The sequence below is a fragment of the Grus americana genome, chromosome 3, assembly GCF_028858705.1.
Source record: "Grus americana isolate bGruAme1 chromosome 3, bGruAme1.mat, whole genome shotgun sequence".
Classification (NCBI taxonomy): Eukaryota; Metazoa; Chordata; class Aves; order Gruiformes; family Gruidae; genus Grus; species Grus americana.
The window spans coordinates 64,039,444-64,060,845 of record NC_072854.1 but is presented as its reverse complement, the minus strand read 5'-3'; the positions used below and the strand labels follow the sequence as shown (position 1 = coordinate 64,060,845).

At 40.5% G+C, this 21,402-nt stretch overlaps 1 protein-coding gene across 2 annotated transcripts in view; it reads left to right on the top strand.

Annotated features, from left to right (window-relative positions):
• The window catches only part of MAP3K5 (mitogen-activated protein kinase kinase kinase 5), a 110,920-nt gene that overhangs the window by 15,113 nt on the left and 74,405 nt on the right, over positions 1-21,402 (top strand). For both annotated transcript variants that reach the window (XM_054819462.1, XM_054819463.1), the window contains exon 2: positions 18,885-19,024. In XM_054819462.1, the coding sequence (XP_054675437.1) occupies positions 18,885-19,024 (140 nt within the window). The remainder of the gene's footprint in view (positions 1-18,884; positions 19,025-21,402) is intronic.

The window sequence follows — 21,402 nt, the reverse complement described above, 5'->3', positions numbered from 1 at the left end:
TGGAATTGATGAATTCATTAGCTTCTTCTAATGTAATTTCTTTGGTTCAGTTGTGGTCTAGCTAGCATGGGTTTTTGCTGTCTGCTGTGATTCAAGCAATCTAGGTGATAGATTAGTTTGTAGCCTATTTTTTCAAATAACAGTTCCTATTCTTTTGGTCCTTGTTCTCACTCAAAAATATGATGCTATGCAAGACACTTAATGTACAGCCTCATTTGTAGTTATGGTGCTAAAAACTATTCAAAACCTGCTACCAGAACAATAATTTTTTTTTTCTAAACATGGAGTTTGACACTGTGCTAAGTTGGTGAATGTCCATGTAGAATTACTTCAGAATCCAATTCAACACTTCCAGTGCTTCAAGTGTTTTATCTCCAAGTCGCTTCTACCAGCTATGATGCTGGCCGTTCCCGTTTGTGGGTAATATGCCTACTTGTGGATTTCATCTATAGATCCTAATGGACTTTATAGAGGGAACAAATAGCAAGGTCATCATTTTAGGGGTAGCGAAACCAGAGGGATAGAGAGTAAAGTGACTTGCCTGAGGTTTGGCAGTGGACTGTACATAGAGCTGAGGAGAGAACTAAGGTTTCCTGAATTTGTGGCTAGATCCGATGTGCTGCTGCTGTGATCATTGGGGATGTAGGTATGATTCATTTCTGTTAAGGAGACAAGAGCATCTATGATCCTTGACATCAAATCAGAAGAAAAGTTTCTAAAAACTCTTACACAGTTGTTGGATATTGTATTTTAGTGCAGTAATTCTGAATCAGTGTTGTAGGAAAATAAAAGCAGCTTTTGGCACTGGGATCATATGCAAAGATGGTTTGCCTTTGGAAGTAAAGTTTGAGCATTTGTATATTCTTACAGAGAGCGAGGAAGCAACAGCAAGCCAAGGCTATTCTTTTTGCTGTAAAACTGAATTGAATGAGAATGAAATCATAGCTATTGCAGCCACCTGGAGTTACCATTGACAAAGCCAAATGCAGACCTGCTTATCAGACCTGTTTAATCTCGTTTTGCAGCAATTAGCAGCCATCATGTCAAGCGTTAAGAATTTAACTCAGATGAGTCATATCCGTTTTGTGTTGTGGGATGCAATAGCGCAGTTACTTGTGAGGCTGGGCAGTTGGTGCTGCCTTAGCGGCGGATGGTGTGGTGGTGCGAGCAGTAGTAATTTTCGGTATATAGTATTTTCTGTATTGGTTTGCGAATTAATGGTTGCTTCTCAGGAAATCTGAGTGTGAAAATCCAGGAACTTAAATGCTAAATAACTTCTTATGTGCACACACAGAGTTATTTTGGTAGAGCAACCAGTGTAAAGTTTTGGCCTTCTCAATAAGAATGAGGCATGCATCTCCTCCTCTCCCCTTCACTGATACTCTCACCCTGAGACGTTCGAAACATTGAGGGGTAGCTATGTGATCTGTAGATCTGTGCTCTGCTTGGCTAAAGCAGAGTCATATCTCAAATTCTGAAATTAATTTCAAACTTGATCTGTTTCAAAGGGAGGTGAACTTAAACTGAATAAAGCAGCCTGGATGAATCTGTGAGCTTCAAGATGTTCTGGTTCTAATAAAGCTGCTGTGCCACCAGTTCCAAACACCCAGAGATTGTGCACTGCATGCCTAAATTAAGAAGTTGGATCAGAATCACAACTTGCAGGAAAAACTAGTATACTTCAGCTTCGAGTATGTCTTCTAAATTAATTTAAATTTTGTAAGCCTGACGTTCTCAAAACTTCAGGTTTTCCAGTTTTTCCTAGGTGAGGGCTACGTTTTATTTTGTTTGATCCAAAACTTTTGTCATTCTCCTTGGGAGCTGGTGAGAGATGAGGTTTATGAAAGGACAGTCATTCCAAACTTTCTTGTAGCTAGCAATAATACTTGCACTGTAATCAAACTTGCACATCTGCAGCTATGTACAAGGCTGCAAATTTCCTTCTTTCTGCTGGAGATAAACTCGTCTTTGTTAGCTTCTAACAAGGCTCTTTAAATTTTTAAAAGGATTCCAGGCTTTTGCGTCACAGGGCAAGATTACTTAAACCTACACCGTGGAGCACTTTGCAAAGCAGGACACTGATTCCAACTAGATCTTTTGTGGATTGTTGCGATAGAACTAAGTCATAGTGCCTTATGCCGCGTTAGTGACATATATCAGGTTCTGATGGAGGGTTGGTTTTTTAATTTCGGAATACTCCGAACTATAGTCTCATCTTTAAATCTGAGAATTTATTTGGTTTTGGTGTGGCCTATGGGATCTTTCAAATCAAGTTTAATCAGGTCTGGAATGTTTACTTGCACTTTCTCTGTGTTGACTGAAGTAAATTGATTTATGTGGCTGAGTGCTGCAGGTGGTACCACAGCTTCAGATTTTCTCCTGCTAAATTGCAAGGAGGGCTGCATGCAAAACTCATGCTTACGTCTTACGGATCAATAAGATCTGACCAAATCCTGGGAGGCATGTCCTGCCTGCTTTCAAATCATGTTTGATTTGTGAAGCCTTAGTACTAGTGTTAAGTGGAAAAAGCAACTTAACTGTAATCCTGTAGCTTGCCTTTGTTGATGAAAGAAAGTGGTGGTGGTTTCTCTTTTTTTTTTTTTTTTTAATTTTTACTTTTTCAAAGATGAGATATGGGAGCAGAGACTGTTACATCTTTTTGTTTTTCAAGGATTTTTTTGAAATCAGACATAAAGGTTTTGTAAGGTGCAGATGAGTAGGAAAATTTAGAAATCATCTTTTGAATTTAAATAATGAATATTTAGGACATTGCACATAGACAATAAATCATAATAAATTCATGTGCTACAGAGAGTGAATTTAATGTTGTCCCTGTAGGGAAAGAACGTGCTTTGCTACCTGGAAACCTGTGAACAATGAAGCAATTGATAAACTAGTGTTTATATGGGTTTATTTTGAGAAATATTGGTCATTGTGGTCAGTAGACTGATTTTAAAAGCAAATGAATAGACAGAGACACAAAAGGACGAAATGCTGCTGGGAGTGCTTACTTTCTAATCTATTAGGATGCCTAACAGAGGTTAGAGCTATTGTGAATAAATTTCTGAAAACCTCATGGGAGTAATAAATAAATAAAAATGTCAGGAGTTACTAAGAAAGAAATAGAGGAAAAACTAGAAATGCCACTTGCTGTATAAATCTGTGGTGTGTCATATCTTTATTATTGCATGCATCTCTGCTCATCTCATTTCAACATTTGAATTTGTTACTTGGTGGAAGACACAGACAAGGGAAAAAAGGACTATCAGAAGCATTCATGGAATTGTTTCCATGCAGACGGAGACTGAATAGATATGGTCTCTTCAGAAGGAAAACAAAGGGAAAGGTGATGTAATTTAAAATCAGGAATGGGAAGGAAAGAATGATTAAGGAACAATTACTCATTTTTAATTTTTGGCCTTCTAGCTCTGATCTGCAAGCAACTTTAGAAGAAGCTAAAGGAAGGACATTTCCATGCAAGGACATAGTTCAACAGTCTTCAAAGGGACTAAAATTCATGAGAGATGGGTTTACCGAGACCTATTATGTGTGGTGGGCACATGAAATGACTCAGGGGTTCTTCAGGGTGTTGAATTTCCAGAAGCTTTAAGGATGTACCAGCTGGCTCTGCAGTTGCTCTGTTTCTTTTCTTTTCCCTAATAACTGCTGTTGGCAGCCGTAGAGATAAGGCACTGGACTAGATGGACTTTTTGATCTGACTTAATGCTGCTACCCTTAAGACCAAACTGACACAGTTCATTGACAGATGATGTAAATTTTCTGCCTAATTTGTTAGACAAATTAAATTGTAAATGTGCTTCAGAAGTAGATGTAAATGATGATGATGAACAAGGCTGACCTATTTAATGCCAGGTGTCGGCAGATCGTTAGCTAATATATAATAATGTATATTATTAATATATAATATTCACAGAAGCACACTGGTTTATGCTGGGTGAGGATCTGGCGTCAGTCTGGCATGTGAAATAGGAGCAAAACCGTCCGTAAGCGTAGTGCCAGATTGGCTTTGGGATGTGTTTTCTGTACGCTGTTGCGTGGCCACGTGGCTGGCCTCCTTCGCTTCATCACAGCGGAGCTCTAGGAGCTCTCTTGTCAGGATGCTTTTCTCTGGCAGTAGCTCTGCATCTTTAATTTGTGGGTCACCTTCAAAGTGAAGCCAGGGAATTCAGTGTTTGAGCTCATGTTTTTTTGGAGCATGAATTCCAGCAACCTGGGATTGAGACCTGTAGAGCAGAATTGGGAGGAGGGAGACCAGGATCCACTGAGGAAAGTATCCGAGAGGATCTTCCCTAGGATACGCTGAGACCTTGTAGGTACTTGAGGCAACCCGGGTTCTGGTGAAATGAAGCTCGTCTTAGCTTGATTTCCTCTTGGTGACTAGGCTCTGTAATGGTGGGGATATCCCTAGGGATGCTTTAGCACACACTTCTCACAGTCCAGTTTCTGACAATTATGTTTTTGTGGTTAAAGTGCTGCCTGTAGATATGCTGGAGGTGGATAAAAGCAGTGAAAAAGGATTTCTGTTGATGTAGCTGTTGTTAGTAAAGGATACAAACTAATCATGGCTCTTAGAATAGAAAAAAATCTCTGGATATCTTACCCCAGGACAATTTTCTACCAGTGGGAGAGTTTTGGGGTTTTTTTGTTTAAAAAGTTCTTATCAGTAACTTAATGCCTTTACCCTTCAGTAACTACCTTCAACTTAAGTGGAAGAAAGTTTAGTTAATATGGAGTACTTCTGAAGGCGACATTGTTCATTACACCTCCTAGAGTATAAGTGTCCTGTAACTCAGACACACCAGGAAGGTTTTGTAGAAGGTGCCTCTAAAAACTTCTTTTGGTTGGGGGGTGTGTGTGTGTGAGTATTATGCAACCCTTAATTTCTGAAAAAACACAGAAAGTGCATCAGAGACATCTAGAACATGCTGGAGTAAAAGGAGCACTTTGCATGGGACATCTTGTTTTAGTCTTGTGCCATTTGCTTTCTGTGCTGAAACAAATTACAGTGCAGTTGAGCGTGGTCTGAGCAAATCTTCCATTTTGTCTTTTCATTTCACAGAAATTTGAAAGGGGTGTTCTCTACCTGTTTTCATTCAGCTAATCCAGATAAGAGTAAATAAAAAGATCTTCAGGTTCCTGGAGGTATTTGTGTGCTAGGTCAGACCTGTGTACACAGACTGTTGGGAATACCTGCAATATAGATATTGGCATAAAAGCATTCCTATTTTATTTGATTTAAGCATCATTTAATTGTTATTAATGCATTTTTAAACATGAAGAAAACTGACAAAGTTAGCGTCCTAATCGCGTGAAGTCAGAAGCAGCAGTGCAGTATGGGTTTTGTTAAATGAGAATAGTGTAGTTTGCAAATGCAAAAAGGGCAATGCAAATCGTAGAAGAATGTAGGTTTGACAGGGAGTTCATGGGGTCACTAACCCACCTTGAACTCCAGGGATGGATCAAGTATTGATGCCTCCACCCCACCGTGAGGAATCTGATCTGCTACTGGAAATTTCCAACAGCAGGGAGTCTTCAGCCTCTCCTAAAGCCTGTGTGGACCCAGTTGCTTTTAAAGATAAACTGGTTTTCCCCAAAACCTTTTCTAAATCTCCTTTACTTTGGAATCAAATGTATTATAAGAGATGTTTATAAAAAACCTATGGTGTTATTCTATGTTTGAATTTAAAGTAATTTTTTATTTAGTGCTGTTGTTCTTCTGTTGTTCACAAACACAGGGAAATTTCATTGCTCTTCTGCTTGGCAGCAACTTTTTTGTGCAGCGAGGAGTTATCATATTACGTATTTTTTTTTCCCTCATAGATGAAACAATGCTAGTGTGTTTAGTCATTCCTTCTTAATCATGTATCTTTAAATCTCTTATCATTCTCATGTTTTGTTTCTTTCTTCTGGATACTTTGCCAGCTTAACTTTCTTCCTTCAGTTATGACTTAGATTGTGCGCAGTATTTCATTTGATGCCTCGCGCGTGCCAGGTAGAGGAGGATAATGACGTCTCGTGTTTTTCATATGAAACTCCCCTTCACACAGTACAGAATGGGGCGGGGGTGGGGGTTGCAGTAGCCTACAGTACTGGCTCATTCATTCTGTGACAGCTAGTATGTGCAAAATTTATATATTTTTTTTTTTCTTCTTTCCTGTATGCTGTTTAACCCGGCTGGCAGCTAAAACGACCACACAGCCATTCGCTCACTCCCTGCCGTGGGATGGGGGAGAGAATTGAAAACAAAGAAAGAAGAAAAAAAGTAAAACTCGTGGGTTGAGATAAAGACAGATTAATAGGACAGAAAAAGAAGAGAATAATAATAATAATGATGATAAAAGAATATACACAACAAGTGATGACCAGCACAATTGCTCACCCCCTGAAACCAATGCCCAGCTAGTTCTTGAACCAAACTGCCTCCTGGCCCACCCCCCTGTTATATACAGAGCATGATGTCATATGGTATGGAATATCCCTTTGGTCTGTGTGGGTCAGCTGTCCTGGTTGTGTCCCCTCCCAGCTTCTTGTGCACCCCCACCTTCTCCTTGGCAGGGCAGTATGAGAAGCTGGAAAGTCCTTGACTGCATGGCAACAGCTAAGAACATCAGTGTGCTATCAACATTATTCTCGTCCTCAATCCCAAACACAGCACTGCACCAGCTGCTCGGAAGAAAATTAACTCTGTTCCCACCGAAACCAGGACAGCTGTCTAGACAATTTTACATTTTATTTCAGCACCCCTAAGCATAGGGGATAATAAAAAATGTCAGTCTCACTGCAGAACAAGTTCCCCTCCTGTCCTTCAGCATACTTCCAGAATGGGTGCCACAGACAAATCCTAGGCATATTAACATACAAGTTGGGAATGCAAGTACGACTTTGCACAGTTCTTTGTGATACTGCGCAGCAGTTCGGCAGTGAATCATGGGTAAATACTCTCATCCTACAAAGAAAAAAATGTGTGTTTTTTACAGAACTTGGAGTATATCTTAAAATGTTCAAGAGCAAACTGCTAAAAGTAGGAGTGAGCAGTTTAAATTCCTGAATCCTAGATCCAGCCTTAAGTTTAAGCAACACAGCATATTGCCAGCTTAATTGTTGTGTTCAGATACTTTAGATGAGACTTCTCGTATCAGTTTTTTAACAGAATATGAGTTGTTATGATTACTTTGCAGCAGAGCTACTAAGAACGTACTCCTTTCTGGATCAAGCCTAATGAATAAAGATTTGTGCACTTCTTAAGAGATGATGGTGTTTCCTGTCAGAGAACATGGCACAGGAGACTTCTAAGCCCTTGGGCATTTAGTTTTCTCAGTCTCTTTGTGTTCCTGGGAAAACATTGGACACAGCAGTGAAAATGCTGCAATGTAGAGATTTTTGTGGAGAGGGTGGTGAGAACCAGAGATGGTAGATATATTTTGTACCTTTGGTTATGATGAGACTTGGAGCCTAAAATTCACAAATATTGTATTTATGAGAGCAATTTTCTTCTTAGGATAGAAATATTTTTCTTGACTAAGTGAAGACCTTTAACAAATGTGTTTGTTTACATCTCTTAGAATACTTCTGCTTCCAAATTTTCAGAAGCCTGGTAAGATCTCCATTTTGTACAGGCATTCCAGCTGCTGTTCATCATATTCTTAAAATACGATGTATTTATTTTTCAGTCTGTGCTCGCTGCTCGTGAATCTTCTATGTTTAAACCATTTTTGGTATCACTGGATTGGGAAATGTTAACTCCTGTGACTTGAAAATAATGTTGTAAGAAATAATTCTACATCTTTGGATTAGAAACACTTCTGGATATTTTTTTTTCAACAGCTTAATGGGCATGGCTCTGGCCTCCTTCAGAAGGATCTACGTGCTCTGCTTCAGTCTGTCTTAGCCTGTTAGTTTGACTTGGTGCAGATCACATCTCTACTAGAACCTGTGTAAAAATGAGCAAGCTTCTTAACAAGAAGTTGAAAGGAGTAACTAAAAAGAGGAAAAGCTTTCAGATAGCATGAAGAGATCTTAAGGAAAATTGCTTCCGGAAAATGCATGCTGCTACTTAAAAGAAATTTTAAAGTAACCCACAGAAGGTGGTATTGCCAAGAGGATGAAGTAATGGAATGATGCCCTTTGAAAGGAGAACTTTTGTCTAGATGAGGAAACAAGTTAAAAAAACATGAACCATGGCAAAATAAATGGAAGCCTTAGTAGGACAGTTTCCAGAAGAGTTTGAGCAATACTTGCTGAAGACAGACTACAAAAAAAAAAAAAAAAAGCATTCTTGAATGCTTCGCCAATAAGGAGCAAGGTAGGGATCCTATGCAGTCAAGATGGAAAAGGAGAACTTGAGAAAGATGCAGTTTTCCTGCTATGATCTTAAGAAAGACGTTTTTAAAAGAGATAAGGCTGAGGACCTGCCTCAGATTTAAATTGCCAGGAAAAAAGCTTTTAAAATAAGCTGATAAGTATCAGCAGTATCAACTCATAGGAACTATGTGATGATGACTCAAAAGTTCTCAAGGAGCTCTGACTGAAAGAAGCTGAGTTGTTAATTATGGCACCTGACTTCCAACTTCAGTTGATGTTGGCAGCGTGGGAAAGGGAGGTGATAATGTAATACCAATAGGACAAATGGGCTGAAAATATAAGTAAAGAATACATCACATAGACATGTGGATAAAATCTGGCAGCAGGGAAGACTTGACATGGGGTTTTTTTGTAGAGGGAAATCACACTTTTTTGTGAGCCTGTACTTAGGGGTGATCCATGTAAGAGAGTATGTCAAAAAACTTTTGATGGGATACCTTACCAAAGACTCTCTTACCAGAGGCAAAATAACTGAAGATGACATCTTTACTCCCTTCAGATGAATGGATTCTTAAACGAATGGAACAGATCAGTTTTGCAATGAAGCAAGGCTGCCAGTAGAAAAATGTGCTGGTGAAAGGATTACTCTGTACTTTCTTTTTGTATTGGTCTTTTCAGAGGATTCATGGCTGATCTGGAAACTTCCTGCTGGTGAACAGCGTGATGACAATGTTTGCTGATGCACAGGCTAGTCAAAACTATAAAGAATTGGCTGTAAAGAATTGCAGAAAGTCTTACGGTACCAGGTAAATAGGCAGGTAAAGGACAGCTGCAATTCAGTGATAGCAAATGCAAAGTAACGTATATAAAGAAAAGCAGCTCTTAATTATTCACACAATAATAAAGACTAAAGTAGTTGCTACTATTCAGCTTTCTAGTTAGCTCAAGAGTTTTCTGAAAATGTCTCTGGATTGCTGACTGAGAAAGGTCAGTCTTCATTTGCCCCATTCTTACAATCTCTGCAACATTGACTGTTGGCTTCTGGCAGAGAGGAGCTATTGAGCTAAACAGAGCTTTGATCTGATCCCTCTAGCTGTTGCGATTAAACCCAGAGTTGGTTTTTGAAGCTTGGAGGTAGATCTGCCCAGACATTCTTGTCATAGCGAGCTGCTCAAAGCAGACAAATATATTACCATGTTGTAAATGAAAATAGTCAGGTTTTATTAGAATAAAAATTAGAATATTTCTTAGGTGGAGAAAACTTCAGGTCACTATGACAGAAATAAGCAGAACAGAATACACAGAAATAAAAAGAACTTTTGATGAACTTTCTTCCTGTCCATCCTGTCGTTGAGGTGGATTGTCGTTTCCTGCCTCACTTTTAATGAACTCTGCATCTTTGGAGCTGTAGCAAACTCTCTACGGTTCCTTTAGACTTTAGGAAATCTTTCCATCACCTCTCAGGCCTGGCTGTTTGCTTTTTGTAGGACTCTCCTTTCTTCCCTGAGCTCTTCTGTTGGCATACCTGTGGTCTCACAAGTACCTTCTCCTTGGGTAGTCTCAGTCACTTCTCCAGAGAATGAATAGTTGCTCCTTCAACTCATGCCTTAAAGGCACATAATTTGAAAACATAAACCGAAATAATCACACAGATACCATTGTATCTCTTGTTTGTTTGTTTGGGGTTTTTTGTCTGCTTAAGATCCTCTCTAGGCCAAAGGAGTGCTTGGTCTTCATTGGAAAAAAAATTGCAGTGATGTAGATCCTCTGGACAAAACTTCTAAACGTAGAAGTACTGAATTGCTACAGCTTGCCTTGTTTTCCTTGACTTTTTCTGCTGTTGTGTTTGTAGGTGGTTTAAAAACACATTAACATTTGGTACAGGTCCTAACACTTACTAGCCCTGCAATGTGCTCAAGCCTTCAGCTGAGCCTCATTAGTTACCTCTTTGAGCTCTGAGTATTTTTTCTGATGCAAAGTTTGGAGTTGAGGTAATATTTAGTATTTGGTGTTCTTGGCACGAGGGAGCCTGTTTCACTGGGTTTGATACAGATGCATTGAGCCTGAATGTATTGAGGTTATTTTTAAATAAATGGCTCTTTGTTTGCTTGTCATCTTTTATTCTTGCCTAATCCTGAGTTACTCCCACATGCATCAAGCTGAGAGTAGGTTTTTTTCACTTGTTGGGGGCTGGAATCATGTGATAACATTGCAGTCCTTTGTCTTGGGCCCAGAGAGAGCGAATTTTTTGAATCTCAAACTTTCTTTTTTTTTTTTTCCTTCAGCAGAAAGCCTTTCTATATTGTTCCAGTTGTCTTCAAATCATTGATACAGTCATTTAGATTTTGCCATGTAGTTTGCTATGTTAATTCCTACACACTCGCCTTTTATGTTTGTCATCTACATTTTTTCTCCCTCTCATTCCTTTTCTAACATCTGCATGAACTTTCTTTGTGTTACCAGTTAGTTGCCAGCTTCTGCTGTTTTATTTTGGTAAGTAGCCTCTGCTTTGCTCCCATCAGCCTTGGGTTACAGAAGCAAGAAGTTCATTTTCCCTTCACATCATTGAAGCGTAGTGCAGTCAACAAGGCCAGGGTTTCACTCAGAGGCTCTCAGTCTAGAATACTGTTGTAAAAAAAAAAAAAACCCAAACAATCAATCAGTTGTTTTTGCTCTCCTCCTTGTCTGGATGGTTCTGCTTGGTGAAGTCTTGCACTTGCTTTTATGAGAACGATCTGCGCCAATTAGCTACAAAAGTTGGCAGGAATTGATTTGCACTGGTTTTTCCTAGAAGCACCTTGATGTATTGTGGGAGAGAGTGCAAGTTTTGCAATGCTCCTATGTGACAGCAGACCAAACACCACCAATCAGTTAAACATTTGGGCAGGTGCTCCAGAACATCGTGATTTCTGGGTTACGAACTTTCTTGTGATTTCTGGTTTAAATTTATACAGGGCAGCTTATATTTACTCTTGTGCCACGCTGTCATCCTTTAGCTTAAGTAGTTCTTCTTTCTTACCTTATCTATCGAGAAATCAGAAACTATCAATGTTTTAAAAAGAGGAAAGGTTGCTTTTTAAGTGATTAGCTAATTTGTTTTTGTTACTGTGCAGATTCCCAGAGATCTAAATTGAGTCACATACAGAGTCTGTCAGTATGGGTATAGATGCTTAATTTATGTCTGTAATGATATTGGGGTGTGTGTGTGTTTATTTTCTGTATTGTGCCCCAAGGAGCTCTTCCTCCTGTGATGACATTATATCTGGGGTTCCTGAAGAAGTGGATGTTGCATCCATGTCTGTATGGAGGATAAAATTTCCTTACCCACTGGAACAATATGTGACTCTCAATCTTAAGCAGAAGTAGGGAGGTATTCAGTTGCATCCATGTAGATATTGTGGTGTCTGGTGCCTTCTTTGTATAGGACATAGTGATTGTGTGGGAGGAAAGTGAGATCATCTAACTGATCCAGGAGGGAACCGATTCTGCACGCTCACCCTGCCTCTCCAAGCCAACAGATGGATTTACCTAGTTGTCTCATTGGGTATTAACCACACTAGATCTGATACAAACATGTGGGGGAGAGTCAGGACCATGCCTAACAGTAACAGCTACCTGTTCGAAGAGTTTATCTGAAGTAAAATCGTACCTTTTGCTTATGTGTCTAGGTGTAGAAATTCACTTTGAAATTCAGGAGAAGTTCAACTCAGTTTAGATATTCAGGGAGCGGTGGGCTTAATACCAGTGTTGACAGCAACACGGTACTGTTGTATTTAAAGGTAACTTGTTCCTTTTTGGGCAAATATTAGGTGTTCTAACTATTTCTATCTCTACTTTGTGGTACGCAGCATCCAGAAAGGGACACTCACTACACTGCTGGGCTTGCGTTGCATCTGCTGGGAATGTGTGCTCAGAAATTCCCCTCTGAGTAGATTGTGGGACTGGCTCTGGTTTGTGCTTCAGTGGTGCAGGATCTCTGCTTCCATTTCATAAAAATGAGACTGCTTGAGCCAGGATTACTATAAGGATCCTGAACCATAATGCTTTATGGTAGATAATAACTAGCACATATCCATCATGTCTCTGTCTCGGTGCCCTTGACCGTACTTTGCACATCAGTTGGAGCTTCTGCAAATACTGTGCTTTTCCTCTAGTTTATGGCATACTTGAATCACCTATACAGTCATTACCTGCTTTTCCTTCCCCATATCCAAGCCTCAGGCACCTTTATAAAGTTATTTTCTGGCTAGCCACTCCCAACAGACTGGCTCAGCTGGATGGGTTTCCTGGGAGGTCAGCCATTCCCCTGTGTTTAGGTGTTCTCACCCCAGTGGCTCCCATCAATTGTTTCCGGTCTTGGAGACGTATGAGACGCTCTTGACAGGAAACGTTTGATTCCAGTGGTGCTCACAAGTCAGTGACGCTGTGGTTTGCACGGTTGAACCAGAAATACCAAGCTGTACTGATGTGCTGGGATTTCCAAAGCAGGTTTCCTACCTCATGCAGGCAGTCTCTGGGTAAAGAGGAAGATATCTGTGCCAAGCAGAGAGAACCGTGAAATTGAAGTAGATAAAGATGTTGTTTGCTTGTTTCTGGAAGCTTACCCAATAGTAAATGTCATCATGGCTTGTCAAAACCATTGTTCTGATGCTGAATGGAGAGCTGCTACTGCAGTATGAGAAGCACTTAGTGTTCAGACTTGCACTGAAATAAATGTTGTCGCAAGCCCTTTTCTTCCTATATCTCTCTCGAAGAGTATCCTACTGTCTTTTAACCCCCAAATGGAAAAGAACCCTAAATATTGGTCTGTCTCAGAAGTTGCCGTTATCAGCTTTCCTTTTGCTCTAATTAATTGTGGGACAATGAATGTAAGGCAATGGCCATGTGTTTAATACCAATTAATCAGAAGATAATAGCAAACATAAACTTTCATTAGTTTTATAGCTGCTCTGTTTGTATTCGTTATTTTTCCTGGCAGCAGGGTATTAAGCAGGTAGTATCAAAAAGTAGGGTGTACGTGTATGATATCTCAGAGCATTTGTTTAAACATTCTTCTTTGCCCTGTTATATTTTAAACAATGAGTAGGAGATGAACTTTGACCACTGCATTTCGTTTATCGCTTTCTTGGTGACTAAAGGCATTGCTAATAGCCAAGAGCAAAGGGCTTCATATCCACTAATGGACACTTACCCTTCTTGACCATGTTATTGTGTATAATCTTAAGTTTTTACCATTTCTTAAGAAAGGTTAATTAGTAGAGATTTTATATATGACGTTCTCAGTCTTTGCACAGATCGCTTAAAAGAGCTAAGTGGATTTACACTGCAGGTGAGAATTGTTGGTAGCGCAGTTGTAATACATGCCAAGCTTCAGAGACGTGTCCTTTTCCCATGCTTCTCAGGCAAGAAGGGTCAAGTTGACTGCCTCTGATTCCATCACATGAATCTGGTTTCCCAGGGTAACAAGAAACCAACTCCCAGTGTAGTGGTATTTTGTTCTCTTGAACGTGTGACGGTGTGTTTCAAGCTATTGTTGATATAGATGCTAGTTAGCCTAATAACATAGAGTGTGACTGCTCTGTGGTTGTTGCTATATCTGCAACTCAGTGTGTGGTTACCCCGCTAATGTGTAGGTAGGCAGCTTCATTACAGGCGCCTTGGTTGCTGTCACCAGGCAGGTGGAGCTCAGGGTGGTTTAGGAAATGGACACCAAGAGCTTACTAAACTGCCTGCTGCTGCATTTATGCTGCTTCTGCTACCTAGGCCAGAGCTCAGCTGTAGTCTCATGCTTATGATACTCTCTGGTCACATCCGTGTAGGCACGCCAGTTGTTTAAGAAGATGGGAGAGAAAGTTATGGCTAGACTTACTTTATTGTTCATCAACTAGCAAGGCACAATAATGTACTGTAAGATTTATTACAAGGCTTTGTAGCAGTAATGTCGAAGATGACTAGCAAAGGCGAAGACCACATTGTCCTTGTTTTCTTTAAATACTATCACTGATCTGTTACCAGGTCTGCTTTCATGAGGTAGAGAAAGCAAGATTTAATCTTGTGCCCAAGACCAAAGTAAGGGATAAAATTTATTCTTTCCTGCAACCTGTGGGGTTGCAAGAATTACAGTTCTTCCACTTCCCTGTCTCTTGCTGCTGCTTTGTGCAGTGTGCTTCCATAGTCACCCTCCTCATTAGTCTGCGGGACCCTGAGCAGAGTTTCTTTGCTGTTACATAGAAGATGTGCAACAGCATTTGGAGTGAATTGTCAGTCCCTGGTCTTCAGAGTGCTTCCTCCTGAGGGCTTAGGTGTTGAGAGGGCTCTACTCTGACTCCTGTGCTTGGTCAATTCTTGTTTTACTTTGCTTGAAACTGAAACTGCAAATACTTTAAGTGGGGTTTATTCCAGTGTAACTGTAGAGATCATTCTTCCACTATTATTGAAATACCATTTTACCACTTGGAAAATATAATTTCAGTGAACAGAGAACATATCTTTCATTGCAGCAGGCTGTTAGATTAATTTCATCTTGGGAAATGAGAGTGAGAGTCTGATAAAAGGGATTCTGGCAGTTTATGTATTGATGACCAAACAGTTCTTTTGGGTTTAGCTAAATCCTGGCTCTGCTGAACTAGTGAGAATTTTGATGTATGTTTACTTCACTGATGGTTTTCAAGACAAATATAAGTCTTGCTCAGCTTTGCTAAACTTCTAATCATACTTTATGGAACTAAACATAGTTCAGTGGGTTTTTTTGTTTTTTGTTGGGTTTTTTTTTTTTAGTGGGCTTCCATTTGCTGCTTTGTATTTGACTTCTGACCTTCTGACTAGTGCTCCGTACACTGATTCCTCCTTTGGTCAGGGGAGTTTCTCTCCTGATGTTGTGAAAGAAGATAGTCAGTAATGGGTCTGTCAGAAGAGCTGATTTAGGGTATAGGGTTTTTTATTGGGTAGATAGCTGGTCCCAAAAGTGCACATAAGTTTGATGGCTTGTTGGAATTGCAGGTAAGAATTTGGCTGTCTCCCTTGAAAACTGTGATACCAGCCCTGAGGGTTAACCTGGACTTCAGAAATCTGATCTCTTTGTCATGAATGACAACTTCATCTTTGTCGTGGTTTAACCCCAGCCGGCAGCTCAGCCCCATGCAGCCGCTCACTCACTCCCCCCTTGGCGGGATGGGGAGAGAATCAGAAGAGTGAAAGTGAGAAAACTGGTGGGTTGAGATAAAGACAGTTCACTAGGTAAAGCAAAAGCCATGCATGCAAGCAAAGCAAGACAGCGAATTCATTCCCCTCTTCCCATGGGCCGGCAGGTGTTCAGCCATCCCCAGGAAAGCAGGGCTCCGTCACGTGTAACGGTTACGTGGGAGGACAAATGCCATCACTCCAAACATATATGTTGCGTGTCCCCCCACCCTCTTCCTTCCTCTTCCCCCAGCCCCTCATAAGCTGAGCATGATGCCATATGGTGTGGAATATCCCTTTGGTCCATTGGGGTCAGCTGTCCCGGCTGTGTCCCCTCCCAACTGCTCGTGCACCCCCAGCCCCTCGCTGGTGGGGTTGTGTGAGAAGCAGAAAAGGCCTTGGTTCTGTGTAAGCACTGCTCAGCAGTAAGGAAAACATCCCTGGGTTACCAACATTGTTTTCAGCACAAATTCAAAACACAGCCCCACACCAGCTCCAATGAAGAAAATTAACTCTATCTCAACCAAACCCAACACATTCTCCACCCCTTATTCCATACCATTTACATCATGCTCAGGTACCACACTATCCAATATAACCTCATTAACCACCCCCTCCTTCACATCCTTTGATATAATATGCAGATTTCATTCCCTTAGTCTGTGTCCATAAAATGTCCACAAATATCTACAAAATGTCCATTGAGTTCATTTAGCCCATTTGGGCTCCATCTGTTACGGTGGTCCCTCAGGACAGGAGAGGTGGTGTGTTGCATGGAGTTACTGGGCACCAAAACCGGCTCAGGCCGGGTCACTGCTGCACTTGCACTGCTTCTTGTAAGGCTTGTCCTCCGTTGGTTCAGGTGTTTCCTGCTATAGTAATTCCTATAACGTGCAACTCAAATCCTGGATTACAACAATTTAAAGGTATTTCCATTACAATCTCCACCCCTGGTCCCTTTGGACCAGACCATTGGGTTTAACATTGCAGTGAACTCCTCCCCTTGCCCCTGCTCCACCTGGGACTTGTCCACCAAGTGCAGTCCCTTAGGGTTCTTGTGGTCCTTCCCTCCTCTGTTTAAGTAACTCAAGGCGTTTGGTTGTTTGTTTGTTTTTATTGCTATGATAAGAATAGGACAAGACCCAAGAACATTTTTAACAGTGTGGCGCTGAGTCAGAATGTGTTAAATAGATTTGGCCAGCTGATCTTAACAGTAATATATATATATACACACACACATATATATACACACACATATATAATTTTTTTTAGGAGTTATTCTTTCCTTCTTCATGGTCCTGGGAACTTCCCATTTTAACATAGCATTTCTCGAGTATTTTCTGTATTCTGACTTTGATCAGGCTCTATCACTTTATTTTTCTTTAAGTAATATTTCTCTTTTAATCTTAGTTTTGCAACTCTAATGAGAGCACGTTATCTTGCAAGATTTAAGAATTAAATCATAGCAAGTTGCGCAAATTTTCCTTCTGCTCAGTGTACCATAGACTTACAGTTGCTCAAGATTAGAATTTCATATGAATAAGTGTAGTTAAAAATAGAGCTTGTATTATGTCAACTTCCTAAAGAAAATAAACAAACAAGCCCTAATCTCACCTAAACAAGATATAGTAGCAATATTGTCATTCTCGTTTGGCTTTTGTAACATCTCAGTTTCCTAAAATTAAGGAAAGTCAGCGTATGTATGGTCTTAGCAATGCACTGCTTTTTTTACTTCAATGTGATGATATGGAATCTACACTGCAAATATTTATATGAAATTGGACAGAGGGAGATTCTTAGAACACAAATTATGAAATTTGTACAAAACATAATTTAAAATTAGATTTGAGGGGGAAAAATTTCCCTTTTTTATACCATGTTAGTCACCTCTCTTTCAATTTTGTTTCTTGAAGAGCCTAAGCTTGTATAGGTAAATGTTGTCTGTTCATGCCCCTGTGTATATCTATCCTTTTTTTGGCTTTTTAATAATTTCTAAGCCTGTAGGCCAGTAACAGTAAAGTATGACTGAAGAGTACATGTCTCAGAGATTATAGTTTTCAACAAGTTGGAGAGACACACTTGCTGCCTTCCCAGTTGAGAGCATGGCCACAAGGCTTATCTTTTATTGAATATCTTCATTATGGTTGTGATGATCCAATTAAATCGGCAAGGTGAAAAGTTGTGATTAGAGGTAGAATCTCTTATTAGATCCATTAGAGTGGAGCAACTTGAGGGTACGTAAGCTTTCTGCCTGCAGAGCTTGTCTTGCTGTCTCTTTTCTGTCATAAAAGCATCCACAGGAAGGGAAAAGCCGGGAGAGACACTGGAAACCAGGCTGCTTTTTTTTGTTCTGCTCTTAACAGAAGTACGTTTCTCTGGGGGGGGGGGGAAATCTGAAAGAAAAGAAAAAACTGAATTGGGTGAAGAGACAGACGGATGTTTGCAGTAGAGGTGGAGATGAGTCAGTTTTCTTTTGCTCTCTTAATCCCACAAGTCTTTTTGCAGTGGAAATATGCTGCCTTTTATAATAGAAGCCTTTACTATTTTTGCTGACACTTTGTAATTGCCTCTTGTTTTACTTTGGCGTGAATCTGGGCAAGTGAAACACACGTTTTAAGAGAAATTGTGGACTACGTTCCCTGTTCTGTAAACATTTGTGCATGTGCTTAATTTTATTCATGCAGGTAAAATTTATTATGAACGGAATTCTCCACACAATAAACTTCTTACTTATATGGGGGGTTTCTCTGGCTTTGCTTATTCACTCGCTCTTTCCTTCTTTTCTGCTGTACCTTGTCCTTTTCTCTCTCATCTTTCTATACGAATCAAAATAGATCTGAATGGTAATTTATATTGGAACTTTACTTTTGCCTTTCTTTCAATTTACAGCTGTTTCCTTCCAAAGTTCTAATACAGAATCTATACAGTATGTTCTGCATTGATGTAAATATATTGCATGAATTTTTTTATTGCATCTGGCACAGAGGTTGAAAATACAGTGTAATTTTTTTCTTTTTTTTCATTCCATGAGGTCACCAATCATCATGTGTAGATTAACCAAACAGATTTTATTCTCCAAGGCACCAAATGAACTTTTTGCCTTTTCTTGATTAGTGATGTTTTTACCTGAGGAAATGAAGGTCTCATTTAAAGAAAAAAAAGGGGGAGGAAGGAAGAAAGAAAGAAATGAGAAAAAGATTAAACCACATCCTGCTGACTATATTCAAAATTCAGACATAACAGCTAAAATGGGGAAATCCCTCTAGATCTCTTATTTCCTACTTAAATTTGGGCTTTCTTATCAAAGCAAATTGTGTGAAGAGACATGGCGTAGAAGCATTTAGCTGTCAAAAAAGTTGACAATTTTTCATTTATTTCTGCAGATATTGCTGTCGTAGAGATGAGTGACGCCTTCCGTCAGCCTTCCCTGTTCTACCACCTGGGAGTCAGGGAGAGCTTCAGCATGGCTAACAACATTATCCTCTACTGTGATACAAACGCGGACTCTCTGCAGTCACTGAAGGTACCTTTGAATGGAAAAACGGGGTGTTTTGGGGTGAAGTCCTGGGTTCTCTGTTTCCATAGGAAATACAGACACCACTTGTGGTTCACAAAAGAATAGCAAAAATATTATGAGGCCTGAAAAATGTGGCCACATTGAAATGCTGAAAAACTCAGTTTAGTTTTCCTAAGAGAAGGATTTACATGACTTTATCACAATCTGTTAAAATACCTCGGTATATGGCTTTTTATGGAAACAGAAGTTTGACAAATTTCAGATGAGAAATTAATGGGTTTCTGTTATTAATGGTTTAAATACATGGTTTTGTCATTCAAGGGAATTACTGGTGTTTGGGGTAATAACAATTGGGTGAGAATGGATGCGTAGGGGACAGCAAATAATCCTTAAGTTTTAGCTCCTGTGTAAAGTAGCAATTTTCTGGCCAAACCTGATGAGGCCTCTGGTACGTCTTGCTGAGTTACAGCAGTTTACATCAGGTACCTGCAGGATTGCTGCGCTGGAGATGTGCCCCCTCCCTGGAAGTGTTCAAGGCCAGGTTTGATGGGGTTTTGGGCAACCTGGTCTAGTGGAGGGTGTCCCTGCCCATGGCAGGGGGGTTGGAACTAGATGGTCTTTAAGGTCCCTTCCAACCCAAACCATTCTGTGATTCTGTGAGATTACCAGCAGTGTAGCAGAGTTAGTAAAAACAAAACTTGTGCCTGGTCCTGAGGGCCACAGTTCACAGTATGGTAGGTTGGTTTACAGCAAGATGGTGGTTTAAGATAATCTAAGGGCCTGTGAATTTTGTCAGTCAAGGGGTTGATACTTCCTTCCTCCTGCTAACTCTACTAAAGGTTTAGTAACTTTCATGGGGATGGGGGAGGGCAGACAACTCGGATGGCAGCCTTTTCAGTTACTTCCCCTCCCTCACATTCATTGGCTCTGATCAGGAGATGTTTTATGCTATTGCGCTTCCATTCTAGGCATTGCTGAAAAGAGGCATTTTAGTAAGCAGCTTGGTGAGTCAGACTGCAATCTGGGCACTGCCGCCTCTCATGAAGGGTTTGCTTCCACTGCTTCTGGCTAGTGCAGGATATTGGGTTTTGATTCTGTCCCGTTATTTGCAGCTTGGCCCTCTATTGGGAGGGACATACCTTGAGTAAATCAGTTTCTTCCCCCTGTTCTTCCCTCCAACTTTTCTTGGCCAACTGGACTGGTTGCAATCCAGTTCTTTCCTTTCTTTTTGCAAGACAAAGAGTATACAGATAAAAGCCCTAAAAATAAAACTGCTAATGACAAAAGACCTATCTGTGGCTTGAATTCAATTATGCAAGTACAATGATCTACAGTATAAGCAGAGCAGAATTTTGTTGTACTGGGTAAGGAGCCAAAAACCCAGCTCCCACTGAAAATCACTTGGAATAAGGCACCAGGCGTCCTTGGGCACTTGGGAGAACTTTTTACTAGTTTAGGAGCTGGACTTTTCAAACAGATCATGTGGAGGGTTCCCACTGACGTCAGTGGAAGCCCAGTCCTGCAAAGAGAGACTTGGATGTCCCAGTTGTCACTGGTATAGTGCCCACTGAAAGACTTCCTTGAGTTTCCTTTAGCTTTGAGCTGGGCCCATGTTTCTGCTTTTGATAGTTTGCAGGAAAGTCTTCAGAGCGCAAGACTCTTTCGGTATTATTTAGTGGCTGCCTGAAAAAAACAGTTGTGGGCATGTCTGGGCATCTTCTGAGGCGATGTTTGTTACAGCCACCAGATAGAGTAGAAGCAATGCAGGAGCACGTGTGCTGGTTTAGTCTTGTATAGAAGGTGGTGAATTCAAAACCTGAAAATGATCATGGAAACACAGGAAATACAAAACTGCAGCACATGATTTAACCCCTTGACTGCAAAGCAATGTAGGTAAACTTCTGCTGGTGGAATATTCCTCTATATGAACATTCAGATCAGGGTGGACGGGGCTTTGAGCAACCTGATCTAGTGAAAGCTGTCCCTGCTTGTGCCACGGGGTTCAACTAGATGATCTGTAAAGGTCCTTTCCACCCCAAACAGTTCTAGTCTATATACATACATGTATAGGTTTGTATATTTATGTATATAAACGTATTTATGTCCCACACTTCAAAAGCTTGCGGGATATGTGTCCCCTCAACAGGGGGAAGAGCAGTTTTATGGAAGCCTGACTTCCATGGAAAGTACGAGGTGCCTTGGTTTGACACTGTGTTTGTTGTTAACGCTGTGGTGTAGATGAAGCTGCTCAGCGGTCCCAGTGGCAGAGATGTAGTGTAGCTGTCTGATAAATCTGGCAGGGTTACCAGTTGCTGGCATCAGAACTTGCTGACAAATTTTCCTGAAAGCAAGATCCCTGTCCACAAGTGGTTTGCACGTGGGCT